This window comes from Equus asinus, chromosome 13 (genome assembly GCF_041296235.1).
Source record: "Equus asinus isolate D_3611 breed Donkey chromosome 13, EquAss-T2T_v2, whole genome shotgun sequence".
Lineage (NCBI taxonomy): Eukaryota > Metazoa > Chordata > Mammalia > Perissodactyla > Equidae > Equus > Equus asinus.
The window spans coordinates 10,332,726-10,352,701 of NC_091802.1; the positions used below are offsets into that span (position 1 = coordinate 10,332,726).

Here is a 19,976-nt window from a genome sequence, read left to right on the forward strand (position 1 = left end):
GGTGAGGGGACGAAGAGAGAGCCCCCCTAACCCTCTGAGAACGTGGTCTGGGCCAGGACGTCTTCCGCCACAGGGAGCTGTGTGGTGACTCCTGTTTCCCTGAAGTCAGCCACCGTTTTCAGAGGAGGTCACCCATCTGCAGGGAGCAGGCAGCACCTGGTGATGGGAAACGATGTACCCGAGGGTTTCTCTCTAAAGAGGAAAGGGAGACCAGACGGAAGCCCAGGCCCTGAGAGGGTGGCAGGACTAGGCTTCTCATGCACATGGCGGCTGGAGGGCCTCCTGGGGCAGAGAACACAGACGGTCCCTGCTCTGGACCATGAGACAGGGACAGACGGCTCAGGGCACACAAATGGTTTCAGATGGGCGTCAGGAGACCCATGTCTGGGCCTGTCCTGCCAGTAACGCTGTGTGACCTGGGGTTAGTGCCTCGCTCTCTCTGGGCCTGAGGCAGCTCATCTGTAAGGACAGAGGTCTAGACTCCCACTAAACAGTCTAAAGCTGACACTGTCGCCCGCTGCGTTGCACCGGAATCTCCTCGCTGAGACCTGTTTTGTCTTCAGCTAAGAGAAGACATTAGGGGCTTCCAGGAGTCCTGGCAAAGGTGACCCGGAAGGCAGACAGTCCTGAAACGCAGCTTCTTGTCCCAAGCAGCTGCCTTTCCTGCTCCCTCTGACACTCTCTGTCCTGGACCCCTGAAGGCCCACAGCCTCTGCCAGGAGGAGATGCCCGCCTGAGGCTGGCCCCCTCTCCACTGCAGTTCACTCCATGGCTTTTGGACATGCATCCTGGGACTCTATCAGAGGGTCTGCCTAAACTTCTTGAGGACCTGGCTCCAGGGCTCCTTGGGGTCAGCCAGGACCCTCAAATGGCAGTGATCTCAGGGCACATGCTTATGGAGACAGGGAAGCCAGTGTGGGGCCCAGACCCTCTGGAGCAGCTCCAGGCAGGGGCGGGGACGGGACAACCACTGCCCTGATCCTCGCTTCAGACGTCATCACGGCTGCCACCCAGGCCTCCAGCCAGTCATGAAGGACAGCTTCACTCTGTTATGGGCCGTTACTGTGTCCCCCCGCAAATTCAGATGTTGGAGTCCTAACCCCTCGTGCTTCAGAATGTGGCTATATTTGGAAATAAGGCCTTTATAGAGGCGATTAAGTTAGAATGAGGTCAGCAGAGTGGGCCCTGATCCAATAGGACCGGTGCCCTTATAAGAAGAGGAGATCAGGACCCAGACACACACAGGGAAGGCCATGTGAGGACACGGCGAGAAGGCGGCCATCGACAGCCAAGGAATGAGGCCTCAGAAGGAACTAGCCCTGCTGACACCTTGATCTCGGGCTTCCTGCCTCCAGAACTGTGAAAATATGAAATGTCTGTTGTTTAAGGTCCCTGGTCTGCGGTACGTTATTCTGGCCACCTGAGCCCATTCATATGCCTTGTGTTTAGCCTCACTTAGTGTCTCTTCCCAGAGGGCTCTGCCCCGGGCCCCAGGCCTGTCCCTGGCTCATGAGGGAGCAGAGTGTCTTGCCACTGGACTAACCTGGGGCCCCCTTTCATGTCCTGGCCCCACTGTGGAAGTCACACCACTGCTGGGGGAGGGAAACCTTCTCCAGGCGGGCCGCGGCTTGGAGAGCCCCTGAGACCCCAGCAGCTGGCAGAGCAGTCAGCAGGGCTTCCGTGATCACCAGAGTCCATCCCAATTCTGATGCCACAACACTTCTCACAGACATCAATCTGAAGGCCGTTTCCAAAGGACGGCCCACGCAAGCCTCAGACAGGGAGGGTGCTGGGTCCACAGGCTGACCAGGAAGCTGGCACGGGGTCAGAGAAGCAAGACCTGCAGTAAGAGCTTCTGCCAGGGCCCTGCCCCACAAGTGGCCTCAGCCCTGCCTGCCCAGCATGCAGGGGAAGCCCTCTATTCCAGTCCTTTAAGAAGAGAGTGCCCAACACCAGGAATTGGAGACACTCCCTTCCCAGCCGAGGTCTGATGGGAGTAAATACCCTTTCCAGTCCTCACAAGGCCTCCCAGGCACAGAGGAATGCAGCAGGCCGAGAAATCGCCTTGCCCTAAATCCTGGGTCGTAGCTGTCAGCGAACTGGGCTGCTCCCTAGAGCCATTCACGAGGCCGCCTGGGGCTGGAAGGCCTGCAGCTCAAGCCAAAGGTCCAGATCTGCCTGTGGCACTGGGTTAGAGTGAAACATTCTGCTCTGCTTCGAGTAAGACTGGTCTGTGTACCTGGATGCCATCCACAGAGAAAGGAGGAGCAGGCAGGGCCCTGTGGACTGGCCCTGCCACGTGGGCCAGGCTGAGCTCTGGCTGCTGTGGGAGGTCAGGGGGGAGGGAAAGGACAGGAAGGGGAGGGAGGAGGAAGGAGAGGAAGGGAGAGGGAGGACACAGCGTGCTCAGTGCAGGTGAGAGTAGGGCATGAAGACACAAAGGGCCAGCATCTTCAGAGAAACTCAGGTTCAGATCCGAAGCTTCCCTCACCTCTTGAAACCATGCTGGGCCTCTTGGAGGAAGCCTGATGGGACCGCCAGAGGTGGCACTGGGGAGAGAACAGATGTCCGCCCCTAAGGGATGTCCAAGCTCTTGTCGTCTCCACTCCTCCAAACAGGGTGAGGAGGGTCGGCAACCAGGAAAATAAACATGAAAACTGGCCAAGGCTGTCAGAACATTCCAGAATGGAGGGGACCTAACATAAGGGGGTGGGGAAGACGCCAGACAGGTTGATGAGTGGCGTGGGACTCGGCTGGGGGACGAAGAGTGCATGCTGACCAAGCGGGGACTAGTGTCTAAGTGAATTTAGAGCTGTGAGGAACGGGAGATGGGTACCGGGAAGGCCCAAAGGCAGAGCGTCAGAGAGCCCTGTGGACGCAGCTGCATTATTATTACTTAATCTACACAGAGTAAAATTCACTTTTTTTGGTGTACAGTTCTATGGGGTTTATCACATGCAGAGATTCTTGTAGCCACCACTACAATCAGGATACAGAACATTCCAACACTCCCAAGAATTCCTCCATGCTCCTCCTCTGGTCAGCCCCCCACCCCTACTCCTGGCAACTACGACCTGTTCTCTGTCCCTGTAGCTTCACCTCTTCAGACATCTTATTCTGGGACTGTACAGCAGGTACCAGGTATGGATGTACAGTGTGTCCGGATGGGACTGTACAGTACACAGTCTTTTCAGACCGGCCTCCTTCATTTAGCCAAATGCATGTAAGACGTGTCCACGTCACTATGGGAATCAGTAGCTTGTCCACTTGCATTGCTGAGTAGTAGTCCATGGCACGGACGTACACTGCGTGTTCATCCATTCATTCACTGAAGCACATCTGGGTTGTGTCGTTTTTGGCAATTATGAATAATGCTGTTATCAACTTGGATTTCACTTCTCCAGGATAAATACCTAGGAGTGGGACTGCTGGGTATTGTGGCAGGTCTATGTTTAACTTGAGAAGAAACTGCCGACCTGTTTGCCAGAGTGACTGTGCCATTTTGAATTCCTGCCAGCAGTCTATGAGAGTTCCAGTCATTACACATCCTCACCAGAGCTTAGAAATTCAGTACTTTTTATTTTCGACATTCCAATAGGTGTGTAGTGGTAGCTCATTGTGGTTTTTAATCTGCATTTCCCTAATGTCTAATGATTTGCCATCTGTGTATCTTTGGTAACTATCTCTTCAAGTATTTTGCCCATTTCTAATTGAGCTGTTTGTTTTCCTATTGTTGAGTTTTGAGAGCTCTTTACATATTCTGGATTCAAGTCCTTTGTCAGATGTGCGATGTGCAAATATTTTCTCCCATCTGTGGCATGTCTTACAGAAGCAGCTTCTTACAGACGTATCCCTCCTGTCACTCCACTCCTTAACGCCATCCAGTGGCTTCCACTGCTCTTGAATAGGGCCCACCTCTTCTCCACAGGCCCGTGAGCTGACCCTGCCCTCCCCTGCCTCCCTTCTGACCAAGGGCCCACCAGCCCTTTCCTGCTTCCTGACTCTATTATCCCTTTTCCCTCAGCTTCCCCACGGCTGTCTGCTCCTCACACGCCAGGTCTCACCTCAAACGTCCTGTCCTCAGAGAGGTCGCCCTGGCCACCTTGCAGAATGGCTCCCCCCACTTACACTTCCTTCCACCCTGGTCAGTTCCTCCATGTAACTGACCACAATCTATACTAATCTTCTGCTTATTTCTTCTTCGTTTATTGTCAACTTCCCACTCCAAAGCAAGCTCCAAGGGAAGGTGTCTGTCTTGGTCACTGCTGTAACCCCCATCCTCGCATGTAGCAGGTGCTCAATAAACACTTGCCGAATCAATGAACAAACTCGGGACGCATCTGCCGTCCTCTCCATGGGGAAAAGGCCATCCCATTTACCCTGTGATTCTGGAAGAAAGAGGGAGGGGCTGGCAGGAAAGATAATCCCCTCATATCCTAGATCATCGGCAACCCCGACTAGGACCACTCTGCGCTCCCAAATTCTCCATGCTAATAAGGGAGCGAGGATAATTTAAATCCATAGATAATCCGCAGACTTCATCTCAGCTGTCTGTGTCAACCTCCTCCGCAGCTAGGCTTTTCTTTCTCCCAGCAGTTGCTAACGAGGCACAAAAGAATAAATGTTTCAAGTTGCACGACCTCTCCTTTCCCCTGCCACTTTCGGATCAAGGTGCAGACAGCAGGAAGGGGAAGGGGAGGGGAGCCCCGTAATCCCAAACTGGGTTATTTGACCCTTCATGATCTGGTTAACTGTAGTCTTCCTGCACCTGATTTACAGCTGGGGCAAAAGACACAGGTCCTACAGATGGTTCTGAGAGAGAGAGGGAGACAGGAGTGGGGAGAGAGAGAGAGAGAGAGAGGGAGGGTGTGTGTGTGTCTGCAGGCACAGGCTTGGGGCAGGCAGACAGGCAAGGGCTGGACAGTACGGAGGGAGAGGTGCTGCAGCGCCAGGGTCCCGTGCAGTGGGCCAGTGAGGGCCAGCGAGGGCCGTGCATCTGGCTCCCAGCCCCAGGCCTGTCGGGAGTCCTGCAGACGCTGCCGGGTCCTTCTCAGCGGCACTTTCAGAACCACGTTCAGAGGCACACAGCCTGTCCCCACCTCTCCGCTCAGGGCCTCCACAAGCAGCTGCCAAGCTCTCATCTCTGCCTTCGACTCATTTGTCATTTTTGCTCCCAAAGTGTGTAAATCCTTTATGGAGAGTATGCATTTGGGCATTAGGGCAAATCCCCGGGGCCCTGCCCAGTCCTGTGAGAATGGGCCTTAAAACCTAGGCTGAGCCCTTCAAGTCCGAGAGGCCCATTCGCCCACAACCACCGCTCATTGAAAGAACGAGGCAATGGAGAACCAAGGACTGTCTCGCTGTGCGTGTGTGCTGGCAATGGCAGGGGTCCCAGTTATTCTGTTTTCCGCTACTTGTATGGATATCATAACAGTTCTCAGGTATGGGGTGCAGGCCCTGTGTCAGGGACCTCATTTACTCTACACCACAACCCTAGGAGTGAGGAGGACTATTACTATCCTCATCTTCAGATGAGAAAACTGAGGCACCAAAGAGTAAGCACCCTGCCCGGAGGTGGAGCTTGAACCCTGGTCTCAATAACTCCAAGCTCCATGCTTTTAAAAGCTATTCATCCCAAGTCTGTTGGCTGGTGCCCAACTGCTGCTCTCCCGGGAGCAAAAGTTATTTCCCAAGTAAAATGCCCTCCCTTAACTGGGGGGCTGGAAGATCAGGAGGCTTTTCTGCTCCAGACCAGGGACCCCTGGGGATCCTCCGGGAATGTGTGGAATCAGGATGAGAGTGGGCTTCAGAGACGAGGGGCCTGACACCAGGGAGGTGAAGAAACTGGCCAAGGATGCCCGGAGGAAAGAAATGAAGGGCTGGGCCTGAAAGACTCTATTTCAGAGCAAGGCACTGCACGTGCTGAGCCACAGCGACTCTCTTTATTTGTAAAGACCTTGGAACAAAACCATTTCCACCTGATTTCCTGGCTCTGCCAGCTTTTCCGAGTTCCTGGGTCAAAGACTTGCCATTGATAAGACTTTGTCCTGTTGTATCAGGGACCCATAAAACTTTTACTATTTAAAGGAGTACAAGGAATGTGAAATGTCAAAGCTGGATGGACTCAGAGACCCTAAATCTGAATACGACCTCATAGATGAGGAGTCTGAGGTCCAAGGAGGTCATGTACTGCTCTGATGCTCTCTACAGGCTTTGAACCTGGAGCCAGATCTGGAGATGAGGATTTCTGATCCCCACTTTCCCCAGGGAACAGGGAAAGGATGCGCCAACAGAGGCCACGGCGGGGTGTAGCTCTTGCACTGGGGATTTTCCCTCCTGACCTTCTCTCTCCCTGTGGGTGCTGGCCTTAACTGCACCCTAAAAGAGGCTACTCCTTGGAGTGTGGTCTCTGCCCTCTAAGCTGGGAGCTGCTCCAGCCACTGCACACTTTCCTGCCTAAGAGGACCAACCCTTTTCCCTGCACCCCATAAAATGATGACAAGAAATGGAAATGTGACAAGGGACCCATAAAATGAAAGGGCACTCCTGAGGCCTCTAGGGTTTCACAGGCTGCGTGGATGCTGCCTTGGAGTTTGGAAGGGGTGGGGTGCCAGGTTCTTAGCTGTGCTATGACTAAACCCTCAAATGATCAGATCTAGACATGTATACACACACACACACACACACACACACGCTATCCAGCAGTGAGGACCATCCAATCCCATCTGGACACCGGAACCTCAGGCTATACTAGCTACGCTCCCAGCCTTGCCTGGCAAGATTTAAATTTTGTTCAATTTAAAGCACAGCCCCCTCCACCAAGTTTTCATCAAGAGAGCCATAAAAAACATTTAAATTTATTGACAATAAGTCTCTCCCCTCAAAAGAATAAATCCCGGGCCTAGGCCACCTGTGAGTATTCCCTTTCTCAATACAAGAGCGGCTCCCTGTCCTCATTTCTTCTCCTCCCACTGCCCTGGTTCTCAGCCTTGGCGAGCTTTTCAGCCTCCCAGTGCCCAGCTCTCCTCTGGACCCATTCATTGAACCGGAATCTCTGGGGGGAGGACCCAGGTGACAGTATTCGCAAACATCCAGGTGATTCCAAAGTGCAGCCAAGGGTGAGAACCTCTGCACGAGTCAGAGTCAAATACAGTGAGGATGCCCTGAAGTCAAGGTCGAGAATCCAGAGTGAGAAACACATGGGGAGCCACACACAGTGGTCCTGGAGCCAGAGGGGGCGGCCCAAGGTAGTCACTTCCTCCTCAACCCTTGGCAGAGCTGCTAGAAGAAATAGGGGGTGGGTGGGAGCGGCCAGCGTGCACTGACAAAGATGGTGAGGACGTCGCGTGCTTCTGCCCCGCAACCGCCTGCATCTTTGAAGGACTCAGGCACCTTCTTAGCGGCCTGCATTCAGCCCTGCAGACTGTGGACTTGAAGGGGGCAGGGCAACGAGTGAAAGAAACAGGCTGCTCAGTGAAATGGAACCAAGCCCTTTGTGCGGGACGCTAGATGCGGTGGTTAATTTCTTAATTCTCATCGCAATTCAGTTCACGGGAGACTCCTGGAATGTCTTTATCCATCACAGATGGTTTGGGAAGATGATAAATTAATATCGTTTAAATGGAGGCATGGCCGAAATGGTTAAATGGCAATGTCTTCTTTGCCGGCTCCAAAGAGAAAGAGCCCCAAAGTCCATAAAGAAGACAAATGGTAAACAAAACCGCCTATCTTTTGACAGATTCCAGGACGAGTATCATTCACCAACCATTCTGCGGAGAAAAAGGAGAAATTCATCTCATCTGACTTTGTATAGGACAACAGCCCACGCCATAATGAGGCCTTCCCAGTGCTGTGAAATCGCACTGAATAGCCGAGAGTGCAGCCGCCTGTTCCCTGGGCATGTTTATTACAGCCCTTTGTATGCGCTAGCCCTGCCAGCCCTGGTTTGGTTCTAAACTAGGGGAGGGGAGAAAGAACCCAACAAATTTGTTGCTATGAAACTTCCCAAATGAGGGGCTGCATAATAACGTTTGGAATCTAATGCCCTTGCTGCAAGCTGTTCTTGTCTGGGTCCACCCCTGCTCTAAATTAAACAAGGTCGGGAGGCAGCCAATCGCCAGCAATGTATATGGGTGGCCTCGGCCCCCTGCCCAGGGCTCCTCCCAGGCCCTGGGAAGTCAGGGGGTAAAGAGGGCCTGATGGCCATTCCCAAGCACCCTCAGGTCAACTGCTAACTTGAGTCAAGTGCCACTGCCAGTTGTCCCAGCTCCCCTGTGAGATACATCTGGAACATAGCAAAGAAGTGCAGCCTTCCCATGAAGGCCATGATGGGCCTCCCTGAGGTCAATCCCAGGAGGCCATGGCCTGGGGGTGGCTCCACACCTACCAGATTCTGGAAGCTTCTGAGAGCAAACCATCAGAGATCAAAACGTTGGGACCATATGCTTCCACCAAAGGAACCATTTCCTTAAACTGCCTGGCCCTGGGAAGACAAGAGGATGGACTCGGTGGGGGGTGATGGAGAGACCCCTGTCTGAGGATCTCAAGGGTACACATCCCCCTGACAGTGACTGAACTCCTAAGCCTGGCTCCCGCCAAGACCTCAGGGTCTCTCTTTGATGGGTAGTCTTTCGTGGGGGATCTGAGGACTCAAATTCCCAAATCCCCTAAGGGGGTGACACCAGGAAAAGGAGAGCTGAGGAGTAAGACCTGGAACTTTCAAGAAATGCCTTTCCTCACCAATGACACGGCAGGACCTTTCAGGTCACATTCTTCTTGCTCACCAATCAGAGAGCAGATCTTTTAGGCAGTGTCTTTTCTCACCAACCATGCAGTAGGCCCTTCAGGCAGTGTTTTTCCTCACCAATCAGGTGGCAGGATCCCTGAAGAACTGTCTTTCCTCACCAATCAGGAGGCACTGAGAGTCCTACCCTTTCCTCCCACATCTCCCCAGCAGGTGTCCTTCCGAGCAGAATCCATCCCCACATTTCTCCTCTTCCATGGGTTCTTCTCTCAGGGGTCCCACCAAGACTGGGGGCACCTGCTCTCCAGGACTGGAAGGGAAGACACAGCCACCAAGGCTGGCCACAGCATTTGAAATAATAAGACAGGACCACACCCTCATCTGCCTGCATCTGTTCCTCCTGGAAACCAGCAAGGGAAGCCAGGTGTCCCCACAGCATTTAAACAGAGCAGCAGAGCCCAGGAGAATGATCTGCAGGTTCCCAGGATCCTGCGCTTCCTGACATCTCACTCCGAGCCATGAGAGGCCATGCATGGCCCTTGTCCCTCCCCACAGCAACACAGAAGAGGGAGGGGAAGCAAACGGGAAGATGACCAAGGCCTGGTCCTTCTCGCCTCTCCAGGGGCATGTCTTTCCCGCTCTGACAGCAGAAACTGGCATGACAGTACGTGACCACTATCCTTCCACATGGAGCCGAGACCTTCTCATGCACAGGCCCACCTGACAGTGGCCCCTGTTGATTAAAATTTATTGGCCAAATCCCCAAGAAATCTGTGCACAACCAGTTGTTTACAAGATCCTGGCTTCAATTTCTTCTGTAAGTGAAAGACAACGAACACTTGGGTACAGGTAAAGGAGCTGGAGACCTTCCAGTTACGTGCTCTGAAAACCCAAAGCCCTCCCTCCCTGGTCACACATTCCTGCCACCGTAGACATTTCCTGGGTCCCTTTGCCCAGGCCACCTTCTGAGTCCTGTTCAGTCTCATGGGGGATTCTCACCTGGATCAGCTGTTTTTTGATGTGGAAATAGCCCGGCTACCTTTATGTTTAAATTTCTCTTGACAACCACCAGAGGCAGCCTTAGGTCCACAGATCTGGAAGGAGAGCTTGCTTGTGTCTTGGGAGCCACCCTATTCATTCCTGTTCATTTGGAAACGAAGGGATTTCTCCTGGAGGAGTCAGACTGGGACACTGTCTTTTCTGCAGAAGAGTATTCCACACAAGCAGGGCCAGCTTCATGGGCCCCACTTTCATAGGGCACGTGCTTGGTTGAAGCTCTGCTTCTGTTGTCATTTTGAAATTCTTAGTAATTCCTGAACAAGAAGTCCCATATTTTCATTTTGCACTGGAGCCTGCAAATTATGTAAGCAGTCCTGAGCACAAGTGCCCAACATCTGGTGGATTTCCTGTTAAGAAGATGATAATTTGGCTTCATCCAAAGGCTGGGCAGTGGCCACAGAAGGGTTTCTCTACTGGAGCTCATTCTCTGGGCCTAAGTCTGCCAAGGCTCAGGTCTCTCTTGTCAGGGTCTATACAAGCCCATGTCAGGACCCCATTCGTGCTGGACTGTTGCCCAAAGAGCCCTCAGGATAACTATCTTCTTGAGAAGCCATGCTCACGGCAAGCCCTAGCTCTAGGCCCCAAGTTTTGGACCCAGAGAGCCCTGGTTCCTGGAATTCCCAAAAGCAAATGTGGGGTGGGGGGCCCCCCACTCCTCCCCCTCAACGTCACTAAATTCCCTGGCATTTCATCAGCTCCACTGAGTCATCTGACCATTGCTTCACTTTTGTTAGTGAGAGAAAACAAACAGCGGAAAGTTAAAACATTAGTGCTTGCTCCAGTGAACGAAAATAGAGTCCGCCGTCTCCCTTTTTTTGTCCTGAGAAGTAAAGCTGTTTGCAGGTGGATTAAACGTTCCTTCTGAGAACCGGCTCCAGCAGCCGCCGACCTCACTGCGACTGTCCGTGTCTGTGTGAGCTTGGGGGCCTGGGGGCCGTGCACACACATCCAAAGAAATATGTCTGCGTGGTTTTGGTAAAAGAGAGCCCTTTGTGCCGATGGTAAGCCCGGTGAACATGACCCCCGCCCTGTGGTATGCGGCACACCTGTGCAGAGGGACCAGAGGAAGGCGGGGGCGGGGACCGGAGCCCTGCACCCTCGCAGGAATCACACCTTCTCCTTTCTTCTCCTGGGAACCATTTCTCCATCGCCCCTTTGTTTCGGCTTACACTTCCAAATACCAGGGAGGTCGTGCGTGTGCGCGCGCGCGTGTGTGTGTGTGTGTGTGTGTGTGTGATCATCTCAGTGCCGATTTGTATGGGGACTAGAAAAAAGAAATAGAAAAGGACAGAGGAAGGAGAGGGAGGCCCGTGTTCCCGAGACCCCGCCCCCACCGCCTACCTTTGCAGGCCTTCCGGTGGGTGATGGGCTTGCCCATGTCGCGGTAGTAACCCTCCTTGCAGTAGTGGCAGTGGCGGCCAGCCGTGTTGTGGCGGCAGTTGAGGCAGACGCCCCCGCTCTTGCGGCCCGACAGCTTGTAGAGCTCCATGTTGAAGCGGCAGCGCCGGGCGTGCAGGTTGCAGTTGCAGGCTGCGGGAGGCAGGGAGAGGCGTCAGGGCAGGGGCCCCGGGAGACTCTGTGCCCCCAACTCCCCCGTCTCCTCCACTGCGGACTGGGAGGCGGGGAGCTTTTCCTTGGCTCCCCTGTTTGCATCCATAAGCACTTAGTGACCTCCTAGCTGTACCTGAGCCATGGCCGAGGTTCTGCTCCCTTACCTCACACAGGGAGACAGTTCCTTTCCCTCGACCTGCCCTCACTGGTCACACACCCTCCTCAGTGTTGGCAGGTGGAGCTGGCATCCTTCTTGTGCCCGAATCCTGCTTGTTATGGGCTGACTTGTGTCCCTCCCCCCATTCACATGCTGAAGCTGGAACCCCAGGACCTCAGAATGTCACTGTATTTGGAAATATCTTGGAGAGGACCTATCTTGGACACAGGGCGTTTGGAGAGGTGATTACATTAAAATGACGCCATTTGGGGGCCCTAATGCAATCTGACTGTGCCCTTGTAAGAGGAGGAGGTTTAGATACACAAAGAGACACCAGGGATGCACACACACAGAGGGAAGACCATGTGAGAGAGAAGGCAGACGTCTGCAAGGCAAGGAGAGAGGCCTCAGGAGAAACCAACCCTGCCGACCCCTTGATCTCGGACTTCCAGCCTCCAAAACTGTGAGAAATAAATGTCTGTGGGTTAAGTGCACCAGCCTGTGGTATTTTGTTCTAGCAGCCGGAAAAGACTCATGCACTGCTTTCAAGGCATTAAACTCTCCGGGAGCACACTCCCCATGCCCTTGAGCTCTGGCCACCAGGCTCTACACTCCTTCTTCTACTCCTCCTCACGCCACTGAGGGCTCGGGGGCCTGCTGGACCATCTCCCTTCCTGCATCAACTTGGGCAACTTCCCATTGCATGGTGGCCCACACTCCTGGGCTCTGGGTCCTCTAGGACCTTCAGCATCCTCCTCTCTGGCTTCCCTGCTTCCCAGTCCTGCTTCCCTCTGCCTGTTCCCCCCATGCTCCTCAGGACTCAGCACCCTCTTTCCTCTGCTTTGTTGGTCTCCTGGTTCAGCCTCGTTCACCCCTCACAGCAATAGTGCTCCTGACTCCCAAACCTCTATTTCCAGCTTTTGCTTTGGGGTCTCCACTTGGACCCAGAGGCACCTCCCTCAAGTCCATTCATTCCTCTCTATCCCATCAGGCTTTGGCCCCCCTGTCGCCTGAGCTGACCTCTCCAGGCTGTTCTCAACACTATAAGCAGAGCAGGAGTCCTACACACCAATCTGAGGATAACTGTTACTTAAAATCTTTCAGTAGCTCCTTGCTTTTCTTTTGGATAAAATCTAAATCGTGTAACACGGCCTCCAGGGCTCTGAATAGCTGGTCCTGCTTCCCCTTCTCACTGTGATGCTTCAGCTGTGCCAAACTTTTCTCAGTTTCTGGAGCATGCCGTGTGTGAGGACCCCTCACCTGCCCCACCGGTGGCTTTGCATATGCTGTTCCTTGCCTCCCAATGCCCCTCCTCATCTGCCTGCATCCTTCTCATCCTTCATGTCTTGTTTCAAGGTCACTTCCAGGCCCATCTCCTGCCAGCCTGGCCCCCACCTGGCCCTCCTCATCCCACACTGTAGCGCCTGTGACCCGGCTCCGCTAGGCCTCTAACCCAAGGAGAACTCCGGCTTAGATCTGGTGGCCTAACCTGGCTCATTCTTCAACACGGTTTGCACTGCTTTTGTGCTAAGTTTGTTTAAAATTGCATTTCATGTAATTTCTAAAGAAATATATGTTTAATACGAGACACTTGAAAAACAAAAGCAGAAAGGAAAAAAAAAAAAACTCACTCAAATTTCCACCAACCACTGTTAACACAGGGGGAGCTTTCCTTCCAGGCTTTAATTAACAGTTGCTCAGCTGTGGAACTATTTAATTCTTTCCTGAGACATGGATCATACTTGTACAGCTTGCTTCCTAGCCTATTTTCTCCTGATGATGGACCTTTTTTAATGTCAGGTCACGTTCTTCCTGATTCTGAAAGGTTGTCTGGTCCTCCGCTGTACGGATATACGTAACGGGCTCCCTGGAATCCGCAGCGGATTTTAAAGCAGGGCCTCCCCGGGATGGGCAGTGGGGCTGTTTCCAGTTTCTCACTGTCATAAACAACACAGTGGTAATCACCTTTGAACATACGTATCTGTACTCTGCTCTGATGCCTGTGGGACATCGTAAGTTTCCAGACAGAACTGCTAGGTTAAATTTTGGATCTACATGTTTTAAACTCAGGATCCAAACTGCCAAATTGCCCTGGAGAAAGGCTGTTCTCACTCACACTCCTCCCAGCAGGATATGAGGGCTCCTATTTCACCACACCCTTGAAAAGAATAACAATATGCATTTGGTATCAGCATTCTTTTTTTTCAATCTTTGCCAATTCGTCTGGAAAACACACAAGCACACATGATTTTAATTTGCATGTCTCTGATTCCCAGTGAGGCTGGACATTGCTCCATGGGCTTGTTTTTCTATTTATATTTCTTTTTTGTGTATTGCCTGTTCATGCCATTTGCCCAGTTTTCAAATAAGGTGTTTCGTTTTTTTTCACGATGTCTAGTGCTCTTACATATAATGGATTAAAAACCACTTGTCTTTTCTGCCATACAAGCTGCAATTATTTTTACCAGTTTCTTATTCATATATTACTTTTCTGATTTAAAAAAATATTTGCCTGTTAATTTTTCTCTCTGATGTTATGAAAACCTTCTTTAAATGTTCTTCCTAGAGTCACCCTCCAAATCACGCACCAAACAGTCACTCAATTTACAAGTAGTGATGGACACAAGCTTAGAGGGAGGCGCTGTGGGGTTTCAGGGGTTTCTGAAGTCTGGAAGGAGCTGGATGCCAAATTAGGCCAGAGAATGACTTCTGAGAGCCTTACCAGGTGTCTCTCAGCACTTCCAGCCCTTGGGCTGAACTCAACCAGGCACAAAGACAGAGGCACAGCCTCGCCCTGCCCGCCAGCACAGGAGACTATCATGCGTACATACGCACATCCACTGTCCCTTTGGACTCATTCAGCCAGACAAGGGTGATGAAGGTTGCTCAGAAGGGTTAAGGGACCTACCAGCCCAGGACCACAGAGCCAGTCAATGGGGGGGCCAGGACTGGAACCCAGGTCTTCTGGTTCCTGGCCCACAACTCCAGTGGAAAGGACCCACATCATTGGAAGGAACAGCTGGGCCCAGACTGCAGCACAGAATCGGGATCTTTCCTACTGGCACAGAAGTCACAGGGCCTGGCACATCCACCCAGGGACAGGCATGTGGAAGGAGCACATCCTCAGGCCTCTCTTGCAATGGGAAAGACCTCACTAGCAGCATCTTCTAGTCCTTCCTGGAGGCAGATGCTAATCCTGTGTCCTCCTCTGTAAAGACAGCTCCACTGTCCCCCATTCCCCCAATGGGGCTGCCCAAGCCTCTGAGCCCTTCCTGGGAGCTCACCACCCCCCTTTCCCCACCCCAAGGGGAACCTTGGGCTGGTTTCTCTTTTCCATATGCACCTTACTCCAACAAAAGGTTCTTCACAAATAACTGGTCACACAAAAGAAAATTCAAAGGCTGCACATCCAAAGGCAGGGCTCCCCTCCCCGTCCCTGCTCTTGGAGCTGTCAGGGGACATCAAGTGGCAAGTGCCCACACTCAGGCTTTGCAAAAGTATTTTACAGCTTGTTTTCTTTTCTCTTTGTTTTATTTTCTCTGCACAAATGGAAAAACGCATCGGCCAAAGAAGCTCACATCTGGATCCCTCAGCGCCACACAGAGATGTCACCCAACTCCCAGCCTGTCCCCAGCCCCTTCCTCTGAGAGACACCTTAATCCCTCACGCCTTCCTGTTTATCTCCTGCCTCTCTTGGAGGCAAAAATATTGGGTATTAGTTTCATTATCAGATTTCAAGGCGGGAAGGAAAGGGCAGCTTTGTGAGAACAGAGAGGTCACCACGGGAGGCGGGGCATGGGGCAGCGCAACTGGGGCAGGGAGCCCTGTAAGGCGCTGTGTGCTGTCCAGGGGTCCCCCAGCCACCCAGAGAGAGCTGGTCTGGTCTAGACCCCAAACTCTGTGCCCTCCTTCAGCTGTCATGTGGTGATCACTAATGACACATCATATGGCTGCATTTCAGACTCAGGGGCATCAGAAGGGGAAGGAGGGAGGAGGTGGAGAAGCCCCCCCAAGCCCTCCCTTACTAGAAACCTGTGAGGGAAAAGGTCCTGAGATGGGGTCCCATTTTCTCTCTTATCAAAAGGTCCTCTAAGTCTTATTTTAACATATGCCTGTCACCACCATTCTTTAAGCTTTTCTGAACCTCTCCCACCAACCTGAATCATCCAACCCCTTGCCACCTCTAGGCCAGTTCAATTCAACACACATTTAGGTTCTCCAGCTACATGCCAGGCCCTGCGCCTCAGGTCACGAGGGAGATAGGGATGGACGATGCACTCTCAAATGTCCAGAGCTGCCCATCTGACAGAGGGAGGAGCAGATGAGCACTCCTGGCAGCAAGCTCTTAAAGTGCGACAAATACTATCCTCAGCTGTGTTGGTTCCTAAAGGACAGAAACAGTGTTTGCCCTTAGATCCTCCAGCCCAGAACAAACCTTGATACATTTTTTGAGAGAGTGAGCAAAAGTGAGCAAGTCGGAGAGAATATGGATGGATAGATGGATAGACAAGTGGATAAGTGGATGGATGGTGCATGGGTGGATGGATGGATGGATGGGTGGGTGGGAGGATAAGTGGATGGATGGATAGGTGGATGAGTGGATAGATTGGTGGGTGGGTGGGAGGATAAGTAGATGGATGAATGGGCAGATAAGTGGGTGGATGGATGAGTGGATGAGTGGATGGATGGATGGATGGACAGATTGATGGGTGGGTGGGTGGATGAGTAGATGGACAGACGAATAGATGGGTGGGCAGGTGGGTGGGTAGATAAGTGGATGAATGGGTGCATGGGTGGGTGGACGGATGGATGAATGGACAGACAGTGAGTAGATGGATAGGCTCATGGCTGGACGGATGATGGATAAACAGATAGGTAAGACAGACGGAGTATTGTGTGGTCCGTCTGGACCACACCCTGAGAAGGCCTGACCTTGTGACATTCATGACATTTCTTTTATTGTTGCTTTATCTACTTGAAACTTGTTTTGATGCTTTAACTCAGTGATTTAGCTTCTGTTCGCCCAAGTAGACTGCAGTGCTTTAAGGAGAAGAACCTACATCTAGGATGCCCTGGACTCCTCCCAGGACCCTGAGGAAAATCTTGCAAACAAATAGGGTCTGAACCTGCCTCCACTGGCTTGATGAGTTTACCAAATACAGGTGTTGGCCTTCTCCCAAAAGACCCTGATGAACTAACCCCCAAGCCCACCAGGGCTATTGCAGGCCCAGAAAGAATCTAGCAGACATCATTAAACCATATCCTGGCCCTCTCTCCCAGGGACTCTGGCCCTGACTTCCCCAAACTTCACGTGGCTCAGGGGCTCTCTCAGTGGAACAGGCAGGCCATTTGGCAGTGGGCCTCCTAGATCTCTGGGCTCGGCCCAGGGGCCTCCTCTGCCCTCCCAGCACACAGGAGCACTCCCAACTTTCTGCCCTCCCTTCCAGGACAGTTCTTTTGAGAAGGCTGCCCCATGTTATTTCTGCAGCATAACAGGAGTTTTAGACTTAACGTATCTGGCCCACATATGCACCATCCATAGACTGGGGGCTTTGTATACAAGGAACGGGTCCCCAGCCCTGGGCTGCCCACGCACCTGGGAAGAGCAGCTGTCAGATCTGCCATGATTAGTGACATATTTCTACATGTCCGTGCCACAGGGGCAGGCTGGGGCGTGATGGGCACTTGCAGGGTTGGGGGCGGGTGCTGCTGCCCTCACCAGTGCCTTTGCTATTTTCTCTGTGCCTGCTGGGTAAGGGCCATGAGATACACTCCACACACAGTGTTCACAACTTCCCTGGTGGGGATGAGGGCAGTGGTTCTCAACTGGGGGCAATTTTTCTCCCAGCGGACATTTGGCAATGTCTACACACATTTTAGGTTGTCTCACAACTGGGGAGGGAGTTACTACAGGCATCTAGGGGATAAAGACCAGGGATGCTCCTAAACACATCGCCACACACAGAACAGCCCCCGTGACAGAGTTATCCGGCCCAAATGTCAGGAGTGCCAAGTGTGAGAAACCCTGGGTTAGAGAGATTGTCATGTGCCCACCCCCAGGGTATGTGAAGTTTTATACTCTTCCTTGCTGTCTAAGACGCTACTCCCTAAGAGCAAACTCTGCAGCTTCGAATGCTGCCCAGGGAGTGACAGACATTCACTCCTTCAGCAAGTGCTCACAGAGGCCTTTAAAAGGACCAGGTGCTGGTGTGGGTGCAGGGGATACAGCAGTAAACAAGCCAGAGTCCTGTCCTCAGGGCGCTCCCGTCTCAGAGGGGAGACAGACAGCAGCCTAGTAACGGCAGATCTGCAGCTGTGCTGAGGGCCGTAGGGACTGACAGGGAGGCCACTCGGCTGGGCCCTTCCGGGGACGAGGTGGAGAGGGCAAGGCCTAAGAAGAGAATCAGAGCACAGACAAATATGCTCAGCCAGCGCTGCTCCAGCTGTCACCTGGGCAACCTGTTCAAATGCAGATTCAGCTTCAGGAGGGCTGGGGCAGGGCCTGGGAGTCTGCGTTCCTAACAAGCTCCCAGGCGATGCTGCTGCTGCTGGCCTGCAGACCAGCGTGGGCTGGTGGAACTGGAACTACAGTGAACAGGAATCAGTCGGAATATAAGCCACTCCCTGGAGAGAGAGCCCTCAGGAAGATAAAGGCAGGGGGTTTGCAAGGGAGCAGTCGGTCAGGGTCTGTTTCAAAAGAAACTGCTCCTTAATGATTGCTTCAGAATAATAAAAATATTTCAGAGCTATTTTAAAGAGTTTGAGGTAGTTTGTACCACCTATTATTTATTAATTTGCTTCTCTTTTTGGTATCCTATTTATTTAGAAATCATTTGACCCCTGTGGATAAATTTTAAGTATTCCACCCTCTGAGCGCACTTTTCAGCTTCTCCTGAAATGACCAGGCTGAGCAGTCACCCCTCCCCACACACCTGGCTCGTCCAGCACCTGGGGACACCTGAACTGGGCTCTCAAAGGGCTCCTGTGGGGAAAGGGACTGAGGCAGGACTGACCCAAGCCTTTCTGGGGCCAAGACCCTTTCATGTCTATAGGTGAGCTGAGTCTAAGAGAAATGATCATAGATTAAGATAAAGTTACAAAACAATCAGCCAAATCACAGGTTTCACGTGGCAAATCCGGTAGCTCGTGGATTTATTTATGCGTTCAACAAAAATTTACTGAGCACCTACTGAGTTCCAGGCACGAGGCAAGACGCTGGGGATGTAACAGTGAGCAGGCCAGATGTGGTCCTCACCCTCGCAGTCTTTGGAGATACCTGATGTGAACAAGGCTGGTGAATGCTGCTGCCACTGTCACCTCACTCCGAGGTCCACCCCATCCCCCGAACACAGGGCTTAAAGCTCATCACCAGAGACATCAACTAGCCGATACCACACAGTGGTGACCAGCAGGGTGAGCCAAGGAGACTGGGCAACTGTTAAGAGACTAGAAGCATCACACGGGAGCGGTTTGGTTCCAGTCAAGGTTCCAAGGTTTGCAATCATTTGCGGGGTGCCTTATGTCCATTTTAATTAAAAAACTGTTGAAAAGCATCACCTAGACATGGCTAGGAGAACCGCACAACTGTTTTGTCTGAGAGAAGAGAGTCAACAGTCCATGCTGGGCATGACCGAGCCCAGGTGAGGTGAGGATGTTCTGGGGGACTCTCGAGGGTCCCAGAGAACATGTGAGGGAAGATGTGGCACCTCAACACATGAGATGGGGCCACAATGACATCCCCAACAGGACCTGCTTCTGCATGATTGCTCACTCGTTTCTTCATTCAACAAATATTAACAGGGCCCATGTGACACGCCAGCCTCTGAGTCGGGGAGCACACCTGCTGTGGAGTTGAACCCTCTGCCCTTCGCTCTCTCAGGGCTACGCCCCATCCTGTTCCTTCTCTCCAGCTCAGGTTTTCCATTCGGTAGCCACTAACCCCCTCCCAAGATCCAGCACATGATGGTTCTCAAACGTGGGTGCACAGACTCACGGGGACTGCCTATCACAACACAGACAGCTGAGCCCCACCCCCACAGCTTTCTGATGCAGTAGGTCATAGGTGGGGCCTGAGAATGTGCACTGCTAACAAGTTCCCAGGCGACGCTGATGCTGCCTGTCCAAGGGCCACTGGTCCAGATAATGCAGAGGAGAAAAAAGATGTCTGAAGACAAGGACCTAGATGCACACACACTAGTGTAATTATTATTGAGTAAAATCAAATGCACACCATTGATACGACACCACAAGGAAGCAGGGACGAGGGGAAAGACAGCCGGACCTGGTTTGGGAGACTTGGGATCTGGGCGCTAGTCCTGGCTCTGCGGCTCACCCAGGTGTGTACTCCTGGAAAGCCCACCTGGCCCCACTGAGCCTCCACGTTCTTATCTGAAAAATGAGGACAATGGGTTTGATGACCTCTGAGATCTTTCTGGCCTGAAAAGTCCGTAGCTGCAGGACACTAAA

The 19,976-nt window shown here is 52.4% G+C and overlaps 1 protein-coding gene across 4 annotated transcripts in view; it reads right to left on the minus strand.

The window, feature by feature from the left end:
• The window catches only part of NTN1 (netrin 1), a 189,778-nt gene that overhangs the window by 57,730 nt on the left and 112,072 nt on the right, over nt 1-19,976 (minus strand). For all 4 annotated transcript variants that reach the window (XM_014864134.3, XM_044744729.2, XM_044744728.2 and 1 more), the window contains exon 3: nt 11,144-11,332. In XM_014864134.3, the coding sequence (XP_014719620.1) occupies nt 11,144-11,332 (189 nt within the window). The remainder of the gene's footprint in view (nt 1-11,143; nt 11,333-19,976) is intronic.